Here is an 18,227-nt window from a genome sequence, read left to right as displayed (position 1 = left end):
ATGAGGAGTAAATGGTGTGTTAGGAGACAACATAATCTTCAGTAATGCAGGTATATGAAGTGGGAGGAGAGACTGCTGCCAGATTATGCTAGGTCTTGTATATCACTTGGGTGGAATGATTTGAATTTTATCTTGCAGATGATGATAAAGCACTGCATGATTCTACCCTTTCTTTTCATTGAAGGATTTATGTACCAAAATGTTCAGAGTTACAGTTTTGAAAGGAAAGGTGGATCCAGAAGGTAAAGATGGAAGCACAGTACCATAGGGAATTATGGTAATTCCCAGTTGCAATAAGAACTTGACTCAGGCAGTGGCAATGGCATTAAAGAAGAAGGGATTTGAAAAATGTTTAGCAGAAATCATTGGCAGAATTGGATGCTGCTGCTGCTATGTTGCTTTAGTTGTGTCTGACTGAGATGGCAGCCCACCAGGCTCCCCTGTCCCTGGGATTCTCAAGGCAGGAACACTGGAGTGGGTTGCCATTTCCTTCTCCAATGCATGAAAGTGAAAAGTGAAAGGGAAGTTGCTCAGTCGTGTCCGACTCTTAGCAACCCCATGGACTACAGCCTACCAGTCTTCTCCATCCATGGGATTTTCCAGGCAAGAGTACTGGAGTGGGGTGCCATTGCCTTCTCCGGAATTGGATGAGGGATATGAAATAAGAAGGTGTTCAGGAAAGTTGTTGCCTCTGATGACTGGGACCACTAACTGTGATAAGCACTGCTGAGATTAGATTAGGCAGGGTTGGGGAAAGGAGACAATACTTCAGGTATGTTGAATTTGAGGGACCCAAGGGACATCAGGTGGAAGTAATGTACAGTAAGAAGTTTGAGATATGGATTAGGTGAAGGTGTGAGGGCTTGAGGGGTAAATTTGAGATTGGAAGTATCACTAGGTAGAAGTTGAGGCTGTAGGAGTGGAGCAGATTACAAAGGCCGAGTTAGAGCAGGGGCTCCTGATAGGGGGTCCTTGCCCTCCCTAAGGAGTCGATGGTTATAACTATCTATATTCATCTTTTTTTTTTTTTTAATAGTCTATCTGAGAACATTCTAAGAAGACATTCATAAGTGTCCTGAGCTGTGTGTATTAGTTTGCTGCCATAACAAAGAATGAGTGACTTAAACAACAAAAATTAATTTTTTCACAGTTTTTGCGGGTGCAAGTCTGAGATCAGGTGTTGCCAGGGTTATTTTCCTTGTAGACCTTTCTCCTTGGCTTACAGTGGCCATTCCTGGTGTCTTCACATGGTCCTCCCTCTGTACATATACGTGTCCAGGTTTCTTCTTCTTGTGAGGATATTAGTCATACTGGATTAGAGTCTACCCTAATGATCTCATTTTAACTTAGTCATCTCTTTAAATACCTTATCTCCAAACATTCAGTTACTTGGGGTTAAGACTCCAAAATCACTGCAGATGTTGACTGCACCCACAACATTAAAAGATGCTTGCTTCTTCGAAGAAAAGCTGTGACAAACCTAGATAGCATATTAAAAAACAGAGACATCACTTGGCTGACAAAGGTCCGTATAGTCAAAGCTATGGTTTTTCCAGTAGTCATGTACGGATGTGAGAGTTGGATCTTTAATGAAGAAGACTGAGCGCCGAAGAATCGATGCTTTCATATTGTGGAGTTGAAGACTCTTGAGAGTCCCTTGGACAGCAAGGAGATCAAATCAGTCCATCCTAGAGGAAATCCATCCTGAATGTTCATTGGAAGGACTGATGCTGAAGCTGAAACTCCAATACTTTGACCACCTGATGTGAAGAGCTGACTCATTGGAAAAGACCTTGATGCTGGGAAAGGTTGAAGGCAGGAGGAGAAGAGGGTGACAGAGGATGAGATGATTGGATGGCATCACCGACTCGAAGGACATGAATTTGAGCAAACCTGGGAGATAGTGAAGGACAGGGAAGCCTGGCATGCTGCAGCCCATATGACTGAACAACAGCAGGACTTAAGCATATGAATTTTAGGATGAAACAGTTCAGCCTCTCTCATTGTCCAAGGGTCCATGACACAGAAGAGGTTAAAAGCCCTGGTGCAAGGTAAAAGGTTGATCCTTGAGAGCAGGAGTAGAAAGTTTTGGTTAACCAAGCGATTAATTCATTTAGTTAGGATATTTCTTTACCCAAGAGTATTCTGGTTAATTAAAGTCTTAGAGTTTACCAATCCATGTTCATTGGAATACTGCTTTTCCTACTTTATACTTAAGTTTACATGCTGTGGTGAAAATAATTCCAGTGTACTGCTTTTAAGGGCCTTTTCTTTAAGACAAAATAATTTGAATCAGAGATTATGTAGAGAAAAGTTGATTACTTTGGGAAATGTAACAAATGCAGAAGATTCCTTTCAAATTAGAAATAAACATAAGTGCCTCTTCATTTTATTTCAACAAAAATGAGGTTACTGTGCTATAAAGAAACCATCTCTCAACTGTGATCATTGCAGTGTAATAATCTTTATTTTAAAACTTATTATTTTAGTTTTTGAATACTTAATATTAAAAATAAAATTTATGTAAGTTTGTATGTGATACTTCTGTATTCACTGCTGAGATTAAATAAATGTAATATTTTGTCATATTTGCCTCAGATATTTTATGAAATAAGATGTTGTTGGTATAGATTCCTCCTCTCTGCTTCCTTAGAGGTAACCAGTGAGCTGAAGTTGGGATGTAATATTCCCCAACCCTATATATATTTTTATACTTTCATTAAGTGTGTATGAATCCATAATGAATTAAATAGTATTAAAATAGTGTGCATAGTAACTAGGTTTTTAAAGTAATTCTTTTGAGATTTATCCATGTTGATACATGCAGATCTGGACTATTCACTTTTAACTGCTGTCTGGCAATAGTAAATATTTCACTGTATGAATAAGCTGTAGTTTACTTCCCTGCTGAGAGACCGTTTAATCTACCTTTTCCTGCGGCAAGCAGTGTGATGATAAATATTACCCCAGTACACTTATGTGCTTATTAGGTACCAGGCATTGTCCTAAGTGCTTCCATACTCGAACATCCACTGAGATAGGAACTGTTAGCACACATTTTACATATGAGGAAACTGAGGCAGAGAGGTTAGTAAATCACCTGAGGTCACATATATAGCTAGTGAGGGTTCCTGTACATGTCTGCTCGTGATATACATGAGAGAGTTTCTCTAGAGAAGATAATAAGTGTAATTGCTATGTATGCACATTTTCAACTTTAGTAGATATGACTAAATTCCCCAGAGTGTTTGTATCAGTTTATAACTTTTGCTGGCAAATATGTAAGAGCTTCTTTTTTTCTACTTCTTTGACAATACTTGGTCTTACCAGACTTGACCTTGTCAATTTAATCGAGCTAAGCAATATTCATTTTTAATAATTCATTGAAAAATTGCTTCTTTCAAAAATCAATGCCTAGAAAACCCAAGTGCTTTCTTTTAGGAAGTGTGCTGTTTTGAGTGAAGTATTTTTAAAGTATGGCGCTTCTCTGGTGGCTTAGTGGTATAGAACCCACCTGCAGTGCAGGAGATTGGATCCCTGGGTGGGGAAGATTCCCTGGAGAAGGAAATGGCAACCTACTCCTGTATTCTGGCCTGGAGAATCCCATAGACAGAGGAGCCTGACGGGTTCCAATCCATAGGGTTGCAGAGAATCAAACATGACTGAAGTGACTGAGCACGCATGTATGCACACACATTTTTAAAGTATTCTTAGAGGCTTTTCTCTGAATTTGAATATGAAAAAAAAAGACAGCTTTCTCTCTCAGCATTAAACTTTTATCTCCTACAAATCTGTGAAATGTGTAAACTTTGGTACCTTCATTTTAATGATTTTTACCTGGCCCACGTTATACCTTATAACATTATACCTTACCTCTGGTTCCTTATTTTTCTTGGGGTTTTGCTAAATTTCTTCCCAAATTCCATGAAATATAATGTTGTTTAATGTATGAAAAAAATGGTGTACCTCTGTGTACTGGATACCTCTCCTTGGCCCTTCCAGATCCACTTTACTCCTATGTCTGCCCGCTCTGTCCCTTAAAGGTTGACCCTGGTAGACTATCTGTGGACTATTAACCTTTGGTTTGGCCCGTGGTACAGAGAGGCCTGGTGGGCTACAGTCCATGGTGTCGCACAAAGGCGGACATGACTGAGCAGCTAAGCACACACACGGTCACGGGGCTTCCTGCTTTGTGCCTCTTGTCCTGGTTTGATTATTTACAGCGGCTTCTATCACGTTTAGAAGTAGCTCTGTTTGGATGAGAAATGATATGATCACCCTAGCCAGTGGGGAGAGGTTGGCAGATGTGTTAGGCTGACTCCATCCTCAACTGAAGATCGCAGCTCCTGTCAGGTACCCTCCCAACACAGGTCTCTCTCCCGGTACTAGTAACAGTTCTTCCCTCGTGTTTCTTCAGTTCTAAGTGTGGCAACAGATTTCTGTTATCACTCGTCCTAGGATATCATACTGTCCTTTCTGGTTTTCCTGTATAGTTCTTGTATCTTTGTAAGTAGACCCTATAATAAGTAAACTCTCCTTTAGTTCAGCTCAGTTCAGTCGCTCAGTCGTGTCCAACTCTTTGTGACCCCATGAATTGCAGCACGCCAGGCCTCCCTGTCTATCACCAACTCCCGGAGTTCACTCAGACTCACCTCCATCGAGTCGGTGATGCCATCCAGCCATCTCATCCTCTGTCGTCGTCTTTTCCTCCTGCTCCCAATTCCTCCCAGCATCAGAGTCTTTTCCAATGAGTCAACTCTTCGCATGAGGTGGCCAAAGTACTGGAGTTTCAGCTTTAGCATCATTCCTTCCAAAGAAATCCCAGGACTGATCTCCTTCAGAATGGACTGGTTGGATCTCCTTGCAGTCCAAGGGACTCTCAAGAGTCTTCTCCAACACCACAGTTCAAAAGAGTCAATTCTTCGGCACTCAGCTTTCTTCACAGTCCAACTCTCACATCCATACATGACCACTGGAAAAACCATAGCCTTGACTAGACAGGCCTTAGTTGGCAAAGTGATGTCTCTGCTTTTGAATATGCTGTCTAGGTTGGTCATAACTTTCCTTCCAGGGAATAAGCGTCTTTTAATATCATGGCTGCAATTACCATCTGCAGTGATTTTGGAGCCCAGAAAATAAAGTCTGACACTGTTTCCACTGTTTCCCCATCTATTTCCCATGGAGTGATGGGACTGGATGCCATGATCTTCGTTTTCTGAATGTTGAGCTTTAAGCCAACTTTTTCACTCTCTACTTTCACTTTCATCAAGAGGCTTTTGAGTTCCTCTTCACTTTCTGCAATAAGGGTGGTGTCATCTGCATATCTGAGGTTATTGATATTTCTCCCGGCAATCTTGATTTCAGCCTATGCTTCTTCCAGCCCAGCGTTTCTCATGATGTACTCTGCATAGAAGTTAAATAAGCAGGGTGACAATATACAGTCTGGACGTACTCCTTTTCCTATTTGGAACCAGTCTGTTGTTCCATGTCCAGTTCTAACTGTTGTTTCCTGACCTTCATATAGTTTTCTCAAGAGGCAGGTCAGGTGGTCTGGTATTCCCATCTCTTTCACAATTGTCCACAGTTTATTGTGATCCACACAGTCAAAGGCTTTGTCATAGTCAATAAAGCAGAAATAGATGTTTTTCTGGAACTCTCTTGCTTTTTCCATGATCCAGCGGATGTTGGCAATTTGATCTCTGGTTCCTCTGCCTTTTCTAAAACCAGCTTGAACATCTGGAAGTTCACAGTTCACGTATTGCTGAAGCCTGGCTTGGAGAAAAACTCTCCTTAAATTACCTAATTTTAGCATATCGTCTCTTTGCTGATTGAACCTCTACTAATATACTATATTTGACTTGCTATATTTTAATTAAATAAATCTTTAAGGCTATTTAAAACTAGGTTCAAAGTAGTAGTAACATGAATATAAGCACATTAAGTACTCTTTAATTTTCATATGGTACTTGTAAGTTGTTAATGTTAGATATCTTTTCATCTTTTCAGATGAAGTTGGAGCCCTTGTTTTTGACATTGGATCCTATACTGTGAGAGCTGGTTATGCTGGTGAAGACTGTCCCAAGGTCAGTGTAATGTTAGAGTTAATCAGATATACAGGAGCCATTCATGCAGAGTTAAATTCACGCAGAAAGTCTGACTCAAATATGGTAAAAGACATTAGTTGGTGGGAATGACTCCTTGATAAGAGCATGTAAAACTTGCAAATCATGTTTTTGACTCTTCCAGGTGGATTTCCCTACGGCTATTGGTATGGTGGTAGAAAGAGATGATGGAAGTACACTGATGGAAATCGATGGTGATAAAGGCAAACAAGGCGGTCCCACCTATTACATAGATACTAATGCCCTGCGGGTTCCGAGGGAGAACACAGAGGCCATTTCACCACTGAAAAATGGGATGGGTACGATAGTTTTTCCTATGGATTTGATTATAAATGTAGAGTATGTATAGTATATTTCAGATATAAAGCAGTGGCTGCTTATAAGTTGAATATCAGCTATCTTCTTGTTTTTATTCCATGAACTGATGTTCCAGGCACTGAGAATACAAAGATGCGTAAAACATGTTTCTTTTTCTAAGAAACTTATAGGTATAGAAGGTAGATTTGTGTATATAACTGTGTTTGATAAGCGGTGGGGTTACAGAGGAGAGATATTTAACTCTATGGGGGTCGGAGATGGTTTTCACAAGGGGGTAACTGTGCTGAATCTTGATCACGGAATAAGAATTAGCCTGCCTGACAAGTCTGGGTAAAGCAGAGCAACCAGCATGTATGAAGAGATGGTATTGTGGGAGAAACTTACATGTTTGGAAATGTCATCAGTTAAGTATGGCTATAACAGTAGGTGCATTAGGGCCGGTTGCAGGAAAGGCAGGCAGAGAGCAATCATAAAAGGGCTTGGAATGCCAGGAGTATATCAAGCAGGTAACTGAAATATTACCCTAAAGGAATTTTTAAACAGAGACGTGAAACGCTCATATATGCCAAATGGAAAGATTATTCTAACAGTAATACATGGGCGTGATTGGAGAGAGATACTAGAAACAGGAAGATCAATTAGGGAGGTGAGTCCAAATGAGAAATGAAGAGGTTTTAAATTTTAACACTGATGGCAGAGATCCTGAGGTGGCTGTCTGAGATATCCAGGACAAATGGTGCTAAGAATTTAAACTTTCAAAAGTTTAAAAATAAGTTTCCTAGATTTTTGGAGTTACTGAATAAGGGGTACCATGCACTAGGGAAGGGGCAAGCTTTATGGTCTTAAAAAGCAAATGTCCACTGTCACTCTTCAGTTCAGTTCAGTCGCTCAGTCGTGTCCGACTCTTTGCGACCCCATGCATTGCAGCACGCCAGGCCTCCCTGTCCATCACCAACTCCTGGAGTTCACTCAGACTCAACGTCCATTGAGTCGGTGATGCCATCCAGCCATCTCATCCTCTGTCGTCCCCTTTTCCTCCTGCCCCCAATCCCTCCCAGCATCAGAGTCTTTTCCAATGAGTCAACTCTTCGCATGAGGTGGCCAAAGTACTGGAGTTTCAGCTTTAGCATCATTCCTTCCAAAGAACACCCAGGGCTGATCTCCTTCAGAATGGTCTGGCTGGATCTCCTTGCAGTCCAAGGGACTCTCAAGAGTCTTCTCCAACACCACAGTTCAAAAGCGTCAATTCTTCGGCACTCAGCCTTCTTCACAGTCCAACTCTCACATCCATACATGACTACTGGAAATAGGTCCAGTTATTTACTAAAAAGGATTCACAAGATTCAGCGTGTAATGGTACCCATAGCTAAGATTTATTATGCCAAAAGGATACATAGCAGAATTGGCAAAAGGAAGAAAAGGGCATGCAATGCCCAAAGGAAAGCAGCACAAGCTTCCAAGCGCTTACAGTGTAGTCATAAAGGATGTGCTTAAACCTTCCAGCAGCGAGGAACATGTGTATGTGGTCTATTATACGTGCTCAGTTATATCCAACTCTTTGTGACCCCATGGACTGTAGCCTCCCAGGCTCCTTTGTCCATTGGATTTCCCAGGCAAGAATACTGGAGTGGGTTACCATTTCTTTCTCCAGAGGCTCTTCCCGACCCAGGCATCAAACCTGTGTCTCCTGAGTCTCCTGCATTGGCAGATGGTTTCTTTATGACTGAGCCACCTGGGAAATCCATGGTCTACTAAGGGAGCACATTAAAGACTCAGCACTCTGCTTCACACTTACAGGATAGCTGTATTATAAAGACAGACAATAGCAAGTGTGATGAGGATATAGAGAAACTGAAACCTCCATATCTATTTCTGGGAGAGAACATAAAATAGTACAGCAGCTTTGAAAAATAGTTTGACAGTTTCTTAATAGATTAAATATAAATTCACCTTATAATCCAAACAGTTCACTCCTAGGTATCAGTACAAGAGAACTGAAACCTATGTCCACACAAATACTTAAATGCAAACGTTCGTAGCAGCATTATCCATATTAACTGAAAGGTGGATATAGTCCAAAGGCGCATTGTTGGATGAATGGGTGTACACAGTGTGCTGTATCCATAAAATGAAGTCTTAATACTATTTGACAATAAAAGAAACAAAATAACTGATACAAGTCAAAATATCAGTTGGGTTTTGATGAACCCCAAAAGCCTTATGCCAAATGGAGGAAATCAGATGCAAAATTCCACATAATGTGGAATCACTTACTCTAATATGGAATGACCAGGAAAAGCTAATTTATACAGACAGAAAGTAAAGTAGCAGTTGCTTGGGGCTGTGGATATTATGAGAAGTGACTGTTAAAGAGCATACAGTTTCTTTTTGAGGTGATGGAGCTATTCTAAAATTATGTTGTAAAAAGAGTCACACAACTGTGTAGCTTTACAGAAGAAAATCTCTTCATTGGACACATAAAATTCATTATATCTCTGTAGAACTGCTAAAGAACTAGAAGGATATTTTTTGTTACAAATATTTTATTTCTTATATTATCCTGATACTTGGAATAAATACCTATCTTTTGGATTCAGAAAAAAAAGGACTCAGTACCCATGGTTTTTATTGGTGACCGGTCATGTAGGTACCTTGTGCCCAACATGTTCCAAAACCCCAGACTCCCAGTATAAACCACACTGTTTGTATAAATGGTTTAGGCACAGTGATCTACTCTTATTTGGGGAAAGTTTTATATCAGTGTAGGAAACTGTTTACCAGAGAAGTTCCCAGATGCCAGCCAAGGGTCAGCCTTGCAAGCAGGCCTTTCTCAGGTTTGCTAAGTTAACTCTTTCTGCATAGCAAGTGAGTTTATTAGTTCAAAGTGTTTGAGTATAGATGCTGGTTTAATAAGCAAGTGAGAATGATTTTAAGACATGGAATTGATTTTTTTTTCCACCCAGAGTTTGGGATGTGAAAACAGGATTGAGGGTGAGATTCCTTATGGAAACTTACTCTGTATTTAACCAGTAGAGGTGCCTATGAAGGGGAGTGAGATGAACAATTAGAGAAGTAGGAGAAAATTCAGGAGAACACCAAGAAAAGAAAAAATTCGAGAAGTAAAGAAGTCCTGTGAGTCTCATTGTTCTTAACTGTGGCATTGAGATTTATGCTAAGAAGGGGAAAGAGAAGGTAAAGCTATAGAGGAAGTGCCTTGACCAAAATGTCCCATTCTGGACTTACCCCGGTCTGCCTGCCAATGCAGGGGACGCGGGTTCAATCCCTGGTCCAGGAAGATTGCACATGCTGCAGGGCAGCTAAGCTCACGTGATGCAGCTACCGAAGCCCGTGCACCCTAGAGCCTGTGCTCTGCAACAGGAGAAGCCACCACCACAGTGAGAGGCCTGAGCTCTGCAACTAGAGAACAGCCCCTGCTCACCAAAAGTAGAGGAAGCCCATGGGTAGCAACGAAGACCTAACACAGCCCCAAAAACAAAACAGTGAATTAAAAAAACTCACCCTGATAGGCCTATAAAAATATTAATATGATGTACAAATGATGCCATTTCTTCGTTGGTCTGTGGCAGAAAAAGTCTGTAAACTCTTAAATCAATGGTATCAGTAATTTAGAGAGGTTAGATGAGATTACAGATGCAAAAGATCCACTGGATTTACCTGTTAGAAGATCATTAGTGACTTATGTGAGCAGTTTCAGTGTAATGTTTTAATGGAAAGCAAATTGAAAACATATTCTTCTTTAAATTTTTTATGATGTTTTTAGAGTCTTTTTTCATACAGATTATAGCTGTTAGTTCCAAATCATGCTATTCTGTTTCCTCTTAGAATTTGAATTGTGTTTTGGGCTTTATAGTTACTACTTAACCGAATACTATTTATTTGGTATTTTAGGTCTGTTAGATACCTTAATTTTATCTGGGTCAGGTCTAGGGGTTATGGTACTGTTGGGGCCGGAGGAGCCATATCTAGAAGACAAAGCTAATATCTATATGAAGTACTGTTTTATGAGGTAGAGCTGTAAAATAAGTCAATTCTGTATATTAAAGTATTAGTGCTAAACCATTAGAAACAGTCTCTCGGAAGATGCTGTATTCATCTTCAACTAAGTATTGTTTTCAAGGTATTTATCTTATATTCTAGTTGAAGATTGGGATAGTTTCCAGGCTATTTTGGATCATACCTACAAAATGCATGTCAAATCAGAAGCCAGTCTGCATCCTGTTCTCATGTCAGAAGCACCGGTAAGACAAACTTTTTCAAGTTTTCTAGGTTGTTTTTTTACTCATTTTACTTTTTCTCTAAAGAAGTATAGAAATTCATATTTTGAAAATGAGGGAAAGGGGGATTCTTTTTTAAATACTCTTACAACTTTTATTATTTCAATAATAAAAATAATCAAAGAACAACAGTAAAGCACCCTCTGGGTTCTGGCGGTTATTTATCTATTTTTTTCCAGGAATTGAATATCTAATTTCCTTTGACTGCTTCCCATTTTGGTTCATGAATTGTCCCTTATCCCTCAAGGGCAGTGTATATCTGCTTTTATACTCAATCTTAGGAGTGACTAGATTCACTCTTAAGATTTAATACTTCATGTTTATAAGAATCCTGATTACTCTATATTTTGAAAAGTCTATAGTTTCTAGAATTCATAGCAGCAGTTTTACTTTTCAAAAAATAAACTTTATTAAGTTTATTACAAATACATAGAGATAAATGTTGTAAAGATATTATGAAGATTTTCCATGGTAATTTAATGTTTTACATTTTTGTTAATACAGTACTGAAATGAATTTTAAGATAAATATGCATTTTAAACAATAAGTAATTTGGATTTCTTTTTCCCTCCTCTCAAGTGGAATACCAGAGCAAAGAGAGAGAAACTGACAGAGCTAATGTTTGAACACTACAACATTCCTGCATTCTTCCTTTGCAAAACTGCCGTTTTGACAGCGTATCCTTGAAAGAGTAATACTCAGCTTCTCTTCAGGAGTAACTGTGGTGTTGCGAAAGGTGATGTGCTCAGCAGGAAGACAGGAGTCAGTTCTTGCTTGTCAGAAGTTGAGGAGGTTGTCCCCATTGCTTTTTAGATACCTGTCTTTCAGTATTTCTTACTGGAACTGATGTGCAGGAAAGTGTGAGAGGGAGATGGGAAAGAAACACTCAAATTCTGCTTGTTAATTTAACAAAGTTTTTAAAAAATTGTGTTTTTAGAAGGGGAATGTGAAGAGAAGGCCTAGATGGGTTCAAAGAGTGTCATTTCCTTCCTCCTCTCCAATACCTGAGAAAAGTGGAAGTTGTCTGTAAATTCATTTAAGATTTAATCACCAAATATTTTTTATGAGCATATTAAGGGACAGACAAGGAAATATTATGTCCTGACCTCAAAGAATAATGTAATATTCTTGTTGAAAACTAAATAACAGATTTAAATAATATTTCAAAATAGCACGGGCAAAAGTCATAAAGAAGTACATGATTCATTTGAAATTTTAAAATAGCAATTATAGTTCAGTGGAGGAAGATTGAAGCCTTACAGACCTTGTAAAGAAAAGAGAATTTTGAGATTTCCCTGGGAGTCAGTGGTTAAAGACTTCGCACTTCCAGTGCAGGGGACATGAGTTCAATCCTTGACTGGGGAACTAACATCCTGCACGCCATGTGGCGTGCCCGCCCCCCCCCCGCCCACCCAAAAAAAAAAAAGTGAGGGGATTTAGTTGCAAGGTGAAGGGGAAGGAGTCCTTTATTTAGAGTTCAAGTAACAGTGCTTATAAACTGATCTTGAGTTAGGTACTTAAAATCAGCCTCACCTTTTACACATTTATCCTGTGTACCTCCCTGGATTGCCATAATAGTCAAGTGGATTTTACATGTGTGAGAATCACTGTGGTAGCTGTAATCTAACATTTGTCTGTCGTGCTGTGTCTTGGAGATGACTTTAGCAAAAGTGTGGAGGTGGAAAGGGTAAGCATTCCTCACAGTGAGTTTAGAGTTGAAGATTTATATTCAGCTTTAGTGAGAGTTGTAAAAATAGGTTTAGGTCAGACTGTGGAAGCCTTGCATGTTGTATTTTAAAAATGTGAACTTTAGACTTGAGAGAACCATTGCAGGTTTTGAGTAGAGGATGGAGAGCACTAGCAGACTCTCTGTGTGCATTATCTCATTTCATTTTCATAATAACCCTGTCAAGAGTCAGAGTCAAGATAAGCAAACTGGTCCCAGTCCACAGCTTGAAAATGGCAGTTATGAATTTGAACATAAGATCTGTTTGGCTGCTTCCTTACAAGGAGTATGTAAACGGAATTGGCATTATTTTTTAACTTTTTATTATAGAAAATTTCTTATGTAAAAGAAGGTAGAACATTATATTGAACTGCCATGTGCCCGTCACCCAGGTTCAGTCATTTTCAACACAGAGCTAAGTTGCATTAGCTATATAACCATATCCACTCCCCCTCCTTCCATGGTTTTGAAATAAATCCCAGACATTAAGCATGTCTCTCTAAAAGATTTCACCATGTCTTTTTTTTTTTTTAAAGATACAGCCACAATTTATTTAAAAACAAACAAACAAAAAACATATTTGAATCGGTACCCAAACAACAAGGATCATACACTGTATTTGTTTGATGTGTCCCTTGGGTCACTGGTCTAGATTGTAACCACTGCCTCACCCCCTGCTTTTTTCCATCTTGTAATTATCTGGTAAAGGAAGTAGATTGTCCTGTAGAATTTATAACGTTTCTGGCTTTTGTTGACTGGTGTTTTTTACTATGTTCTTCTAGCCCAGTGGTTCTCAAACTTTTATACATAGAGCTTTTATTTATGTGGATCATATCGGGATATATTTGCCATATTAGTAATTAAGCTTAAAAATTATATTTGCTTATTTTAAGTAAATTAATAATAAGTCAGTTGCATGTTAATGTAAATAAAATATTTTAATGTCAAATAACTGTTTTCCAAAACCAAAGGTATTAATAAGAAGAGTGGCTTCGTTTTGCAATTTTTCAAATCTCTTTAACGTTGGACTTAATAGCAGAAGTTGGATTCTCATATCTAGCCTTTAGATTCAGTCTGCTGTGTATCATATATGACATAGCCTCTGGAAAACTCTCTTGTACATTCATGAGAGAATGACAGTGAAAAGGGCAAATAACATTTTAATATTATTCTAAAGATTGTTTTGACTTCTCAAACATGGTCTTGGGATTCTTTTACACTTTAAAAAATTACTGGGGGACTTCCCTGGTGGTCCAGTGGTTGAGACTCTGCCTGCCAATGCAGGGGACACAGGTTTGATCTCTAGTCCAGACAGATCCTACATGGCACAGAGCAGTTAAGCCTGTGTGCCACAACTACTGAGCCCATGTGCTGCAGCTACTGAAACCCGTCTGCCCTAGAGCTCATGGTCCGCAGCAAGAGAAGCCACCGCAGTGAGAAGCCTGCACAGCACCATGAAGAATAGCCCCCGCTCACCACAACTGGAGAAAGCCTGAGCGCAGCAACAAAGACCCAGCTCAATGAAAAATAAATATATAAATAAAATTATTAGAAAAACAAGACACTGGAAAAGTGCAAGAAAAAATACTAAGGATACCACAGAGCTTTGGTTTTTATAGGTTATAGCTATCAATATTACTGTTTAAGAATTTAAAACTAAGACTTTTAACATTTTCTTATTAGTTTAAAAAAAAAAAGGATAGATACATTAATGTCAACACAAGTAACAGTTTTATGAAAAAAATAACTTTTTTCAACTTTTGTTTTTCCAAAACAAAAACATTAGTGAAGAGATTAATGTTTGTTTTATCTGACTTAACTGATAGCTGGCTTCTCATCTGCCAGCCTCAGGCTCTGCCCTCCTGACACCTCAGTTTGAGAGGCAGGCTTTAGCTAGCTGTCTGCTGGCGGAGCTGCATACTTGTGGAAAATTCATTTAGTTACAAAGGTAGCAAAATCATTGGTGCCCCTCATTTTTCAAGAATGCATTATTCTCCTGTTCTCTCTGCATTTTATTGGTTCCCCTGAAGTCCTGCATTTGAATAGTTCAGTTGTCAACCAAACGTTCGGGTAGATTCTACACTCAGGTTTTATGTTTTGCCCATTCTGTGGTTCTCTTGCTTCCAGAGTTTCTACCTTTAATGTCCAGCTTTTCTTCCAGCCCTGAACTCTCTGTGTAGACTTAGGTGGTAAGGCTGTAGTTCTTTACTGTTTTCTTGAGCTGTAGCCTGGAAGCTGGGAAGCACTTTCAGGAGAGGAGGCTGCAGACTTGCACTTCTTACTCCTTCAAGTTGCAGTTTCATGAGGATTAGTTTTGGCTGAATTTTGACTACTTTTAAATACTTTGCAGTGTTTTGAAATGGTCACTGAAAATAATTTGTCCAGATTTTAGAATTGTCATCTATAGGAGGGCTTACATACTTTTAGTCTGGTGTTACTGTATCACTTTGTACTAATAGAGATAAAATTAGTGTTTATATATATAGTCCACCAGAGATCAATGAAGTAGCAGTAATAGCAAAGATAAATTATTAACCTACCTTTCTGGCCACTTATTCTCAGAGCTCTTTTCTCTGTTCATTCCTGCCCATGCCTTGGTTTTCTGCTCTTAGTCTTTCATCTCTCTTGACATGTTCTTTCTGATTTTGACATGTTCTTTCTGATTTAACTATTTCCTTGACTTCAGATACCACTTATACACTGACCAATTCCAAATCATATCTGTATCCCAGATCTTTCTTGTGAGCTCCAGGCCCATGTCCAGCTGCCTACTAGAACTTTTTCTATTAGTTATTTGTTTAAGCACTTTAAACTCAATATATCCAAAATTGAATTCATCTTCTCTCCCGTCAAATTTATTCCTTCTCCTTTGTGTCTTATCTTACTCCCAGTTGTCTAGACCAGAAATCTTTCTCATTAATCCTTCAGATTAAGTAGTAATCAAGCCCTGTGTAATCCAGCCTCCCCTGACTCCAATCCAAACCCACAAATCCATTTATTTCTCTGTGCACTGCCATTATATTAAGTGTAGCCCTTCCTCTTGCCCATTATTCACACTGCAGCTCTAATCATCTTTGTTGATTGCCAACCTGCTGATTTAAGCCCTAATCATTTCCCACAGTCTTGCCTTTCTTATTCTTTCAGGCTCTGCTGAACTGGCTCTGCACTTCCCAGACCTCTTCCTGTGCTCTTGCCTCCTGGCCTTCCCACATGTTTCAACTCTTCACCATGCCCCCCTCCTCAGCTTTCACTTGGGTTTCCTAGGGATGGGTTATACTCCTTTATACTCTCCCAGGGCATCCTGAACTGTTCTTTGTATAGCTTTATTGGTCTCCTCTTCACTAAACAGGATATCCTTCAGGGCACAGACAGCTTTGGTTCACCCCTTTGTTCTTCTGTGCTTAAGGAATGCTAGTAAGAGACTGCTTCCCTTCTTTATTGAGCACCAGACTCATCACTAGGCACACGATAGATGCTCAGTAAATATTGGATGACCCAATGAATGGCTGCACTCCTAAATGTCGATTGTGATGTTCATGTCATGTAGGCCTTCTGCAGCACAGAACTGTGGAAAATGGGATAAATTCTGTCTGCTGATATTCACTGGCTGTTGAATCTACCTGGAATAGCTCTTCGTATTGAGCTGGGAGAGATGATAACTGCCACTCAGCTGCCAAACTGCTGAAATGGTTCTTTAATCCTATGTGAGAATGGTTTCAGTTTTTAGCTCAGATGGCACAGCCTCCCACTGCTCTTACCAAGTTTCTGTAGATTTTGTTAAATGCTTCTCAATTTGTTGGAAGCCCTTTTGATCTGTGCCAGAGACTTTGAATAATTGTGCTAATTTTGACCAGCTTAACAGATGTCTGTCTCTGGGATAAAGGTTTCTCTGACTTTCTCATACCACCATTCTGAAAGTCCTGCCTGTTGTCATTTTTTTTTTAAACCAGAGTTATTATTTGATATCAACTTTCATCCCTGTGTTTACTTTAACACATTTTTAAGCCATGATGCATGTTTTTAAAAAGCCATAATAAAAACCTTCCCTTTACAAATAAACATTATTTTAGGAACCTTGATACTTTCTTTTCCTTAATGCTTTAAACTAGATTTGCTAATGGTCGTTCTACTGGGCTTATTTTGGACAGTGGAGCCACTCACACCACTGCAATTCCTGTTCACGATGGCTATGTTCTTCAGCAAGGTAAGTTTTTAACCAGGGTTCACTGAGGACAGAGATCATGAAATAAAGCAATGACTTGGGCTATCAAAGTCATTTCCAAGTCATGTTTTTTTTTTTAAATCTGTAGTATATAGCGTATATTTAAAACTGATGCATGGCTTCATTCATGCTTGGAGGATACTTCGGTTAGTTCTACTTGAAAGAACTTAATCGTGTAAAAACACAGGAAATTCATCCCAAGGAGCTTGGATGGAATGCTTTCTTACTGAGTCCTGTGTAATCTGTTTCATAGGCATTGTGAAGTCCCCTCTTGCTGGAGACTTTATCACTATGCAATGCAGGGAACTCTTCCAAGAAATGAATATAGAACTGATTCCTCCATATATGATTGCATCAAAAGTAAGTGATGATTGAATCTTATTTCTGGGGCTTACCTTCAACTCCGCACCCCCATGTTGTGAACTCTTAACCTAGCACTTGTTCTTGGCACTTAGGAAGCTGTTCGTGAAGGGTCTCCAGCAAACTGGAAAAGAAAAGAGAAGCTGCCCCAGGTTACCAGGTCTTGGCACAATTATATGTGTAACGTAAGTAATCCTGTTCTCGTCACAAAAGCATTATATAGGCTGTAAGTCTTTGGACAGAGTATGAGCATTTTATATTTTCAAACTTATATTTTTAATGATATTTGCAAACAAAACTAATAGCTTTTGTCAGGGGCTGGGGGAAGGGTATGCTTTTCATGCTTGTCAGATATCAACAAACTACTCTGTATTCATTTGGACTACTGTGGTGAGACCTGAAAGGAGCTTTGGGGTAAAAACAAACTAGTGTGGCTCCGTTAACATTTTCTTTGTTAAACTTGAATCAGCTATATAAAAAAATGTATTATTGTTTATAGCAAGGAGCCAATGAAAGGTTTTCTTTACTGAAAATCCATCTCTGACCGTGAATGACTTACTAATGGGGGAGAGGTTAGTAAAACAACCTCTCACACCACAATATGCATTCTTTTTTTTTTTTAATATTTGTTTATGGCTGTGCTGGGTCTTTCTGCTGCACACAGTTGTGGCGAGCAGGGGCTCTCTTCACTGGATGTGTGGGCTTCTCACTGCAGTGGCCTGTCCTGTTGTGGAGCACGGGCTCTAGGGTGTGGTGACTTCAGTAGTCGCGGCTTGAAGGTTCTAGAGCACAGGCTTGGTAGTTGCACGGGTTTAGCTGCTTTGATGCATGTGAGATCTTCCCAGATCAGGGATCGAACCTGCGTCTTCACATTAGCAGACAGAGTCTTTACCACTGAGCCACCAGGGAAGCCTAATATGGCAGTGATATAATATATTTGAATATTTGACAAGTTTTTTACACCCAAGGATAAAGATTTTTTGTGGGTGTTCGATACAAGGAAAAATTGTGAAGATGATTAATAGCTGTACCTAGACCTTAGAAGATTTTTCCTTAGCAGCTCAGAGGTCCTATGTATTTCACTGCATGTTTTGTAACTGTTTTATACTATGTCAGTCATTAAAAGTACCATAAGATACAATGTATATGCATTTTATGTATGTATATTCAGTTAATGAAGTCTT

The 18,227-nt window shown here is 39.3% G+C and overlaps 1 protein-coding gene across 2 annotated transcripts in view; it reads left to right on the top strand.

The window, feature by feature from the left end:
* The window catches only part of ACTL6A (actin like 6A), a 31,422-nt gene that overhangs the window by 6,069 nt on the left and 7,126 nt on the right, over positions 1–18,227 (top strand). For both annotated transcript variants that reach the window (XM_005201639.5, NM_001105035.1), the window contains exons 2-8: positions 6,007–6,083; positions 6,247–6,421; positions 10,599–10,699; positions 11,315–11,412; positions 16,571–16,665; positions 16,937–17,043; positions 17,139–17,228. In XM_005201639.5, the coding sequence (XP_005201696.1) occupies positions 6,271–6,421; positions 10,599–10,699; positions 11,315–11,412; positions 16,571–16,665; positions 16,937–17,043; positions 17,139–17,228 (642 nt within the window). In that variant the 5' untranslated portion in view covers positions 6,007–6,083; positions 6,247–6,270. The remainder of the gene's footprint in view (positions 1–6,006; positions 6,084–6,246; positions 6,422–10,598; positions 10,700–11,314; positions 11,413–16,570; positions 16,666–16,936; positions 17,044–17,138; positions 17,229–18,227) is intronic.

Source organism: Bos taurus, chromosome 1 (assembly GCF_002263795.3).
Source record: "Bos taurus isolate L1 Dominette 01449 registration number 42190680 breed Hereford chromosome 1, ARS-UCD2.0, whole genome shotgun sequence".
NCBI classification, from domain to species: domain Eukaryota; kingdom Metazoa; phylum Chordata; class Mammalia; order Artiodactyla; family Bovidae; genus Bos; species Bos taurus.
The sequence above is the reverse complement of the archived record's forward strand: the minus strand, read 5'-3'. Positions and strand labels throughout refer to the sequence as shown.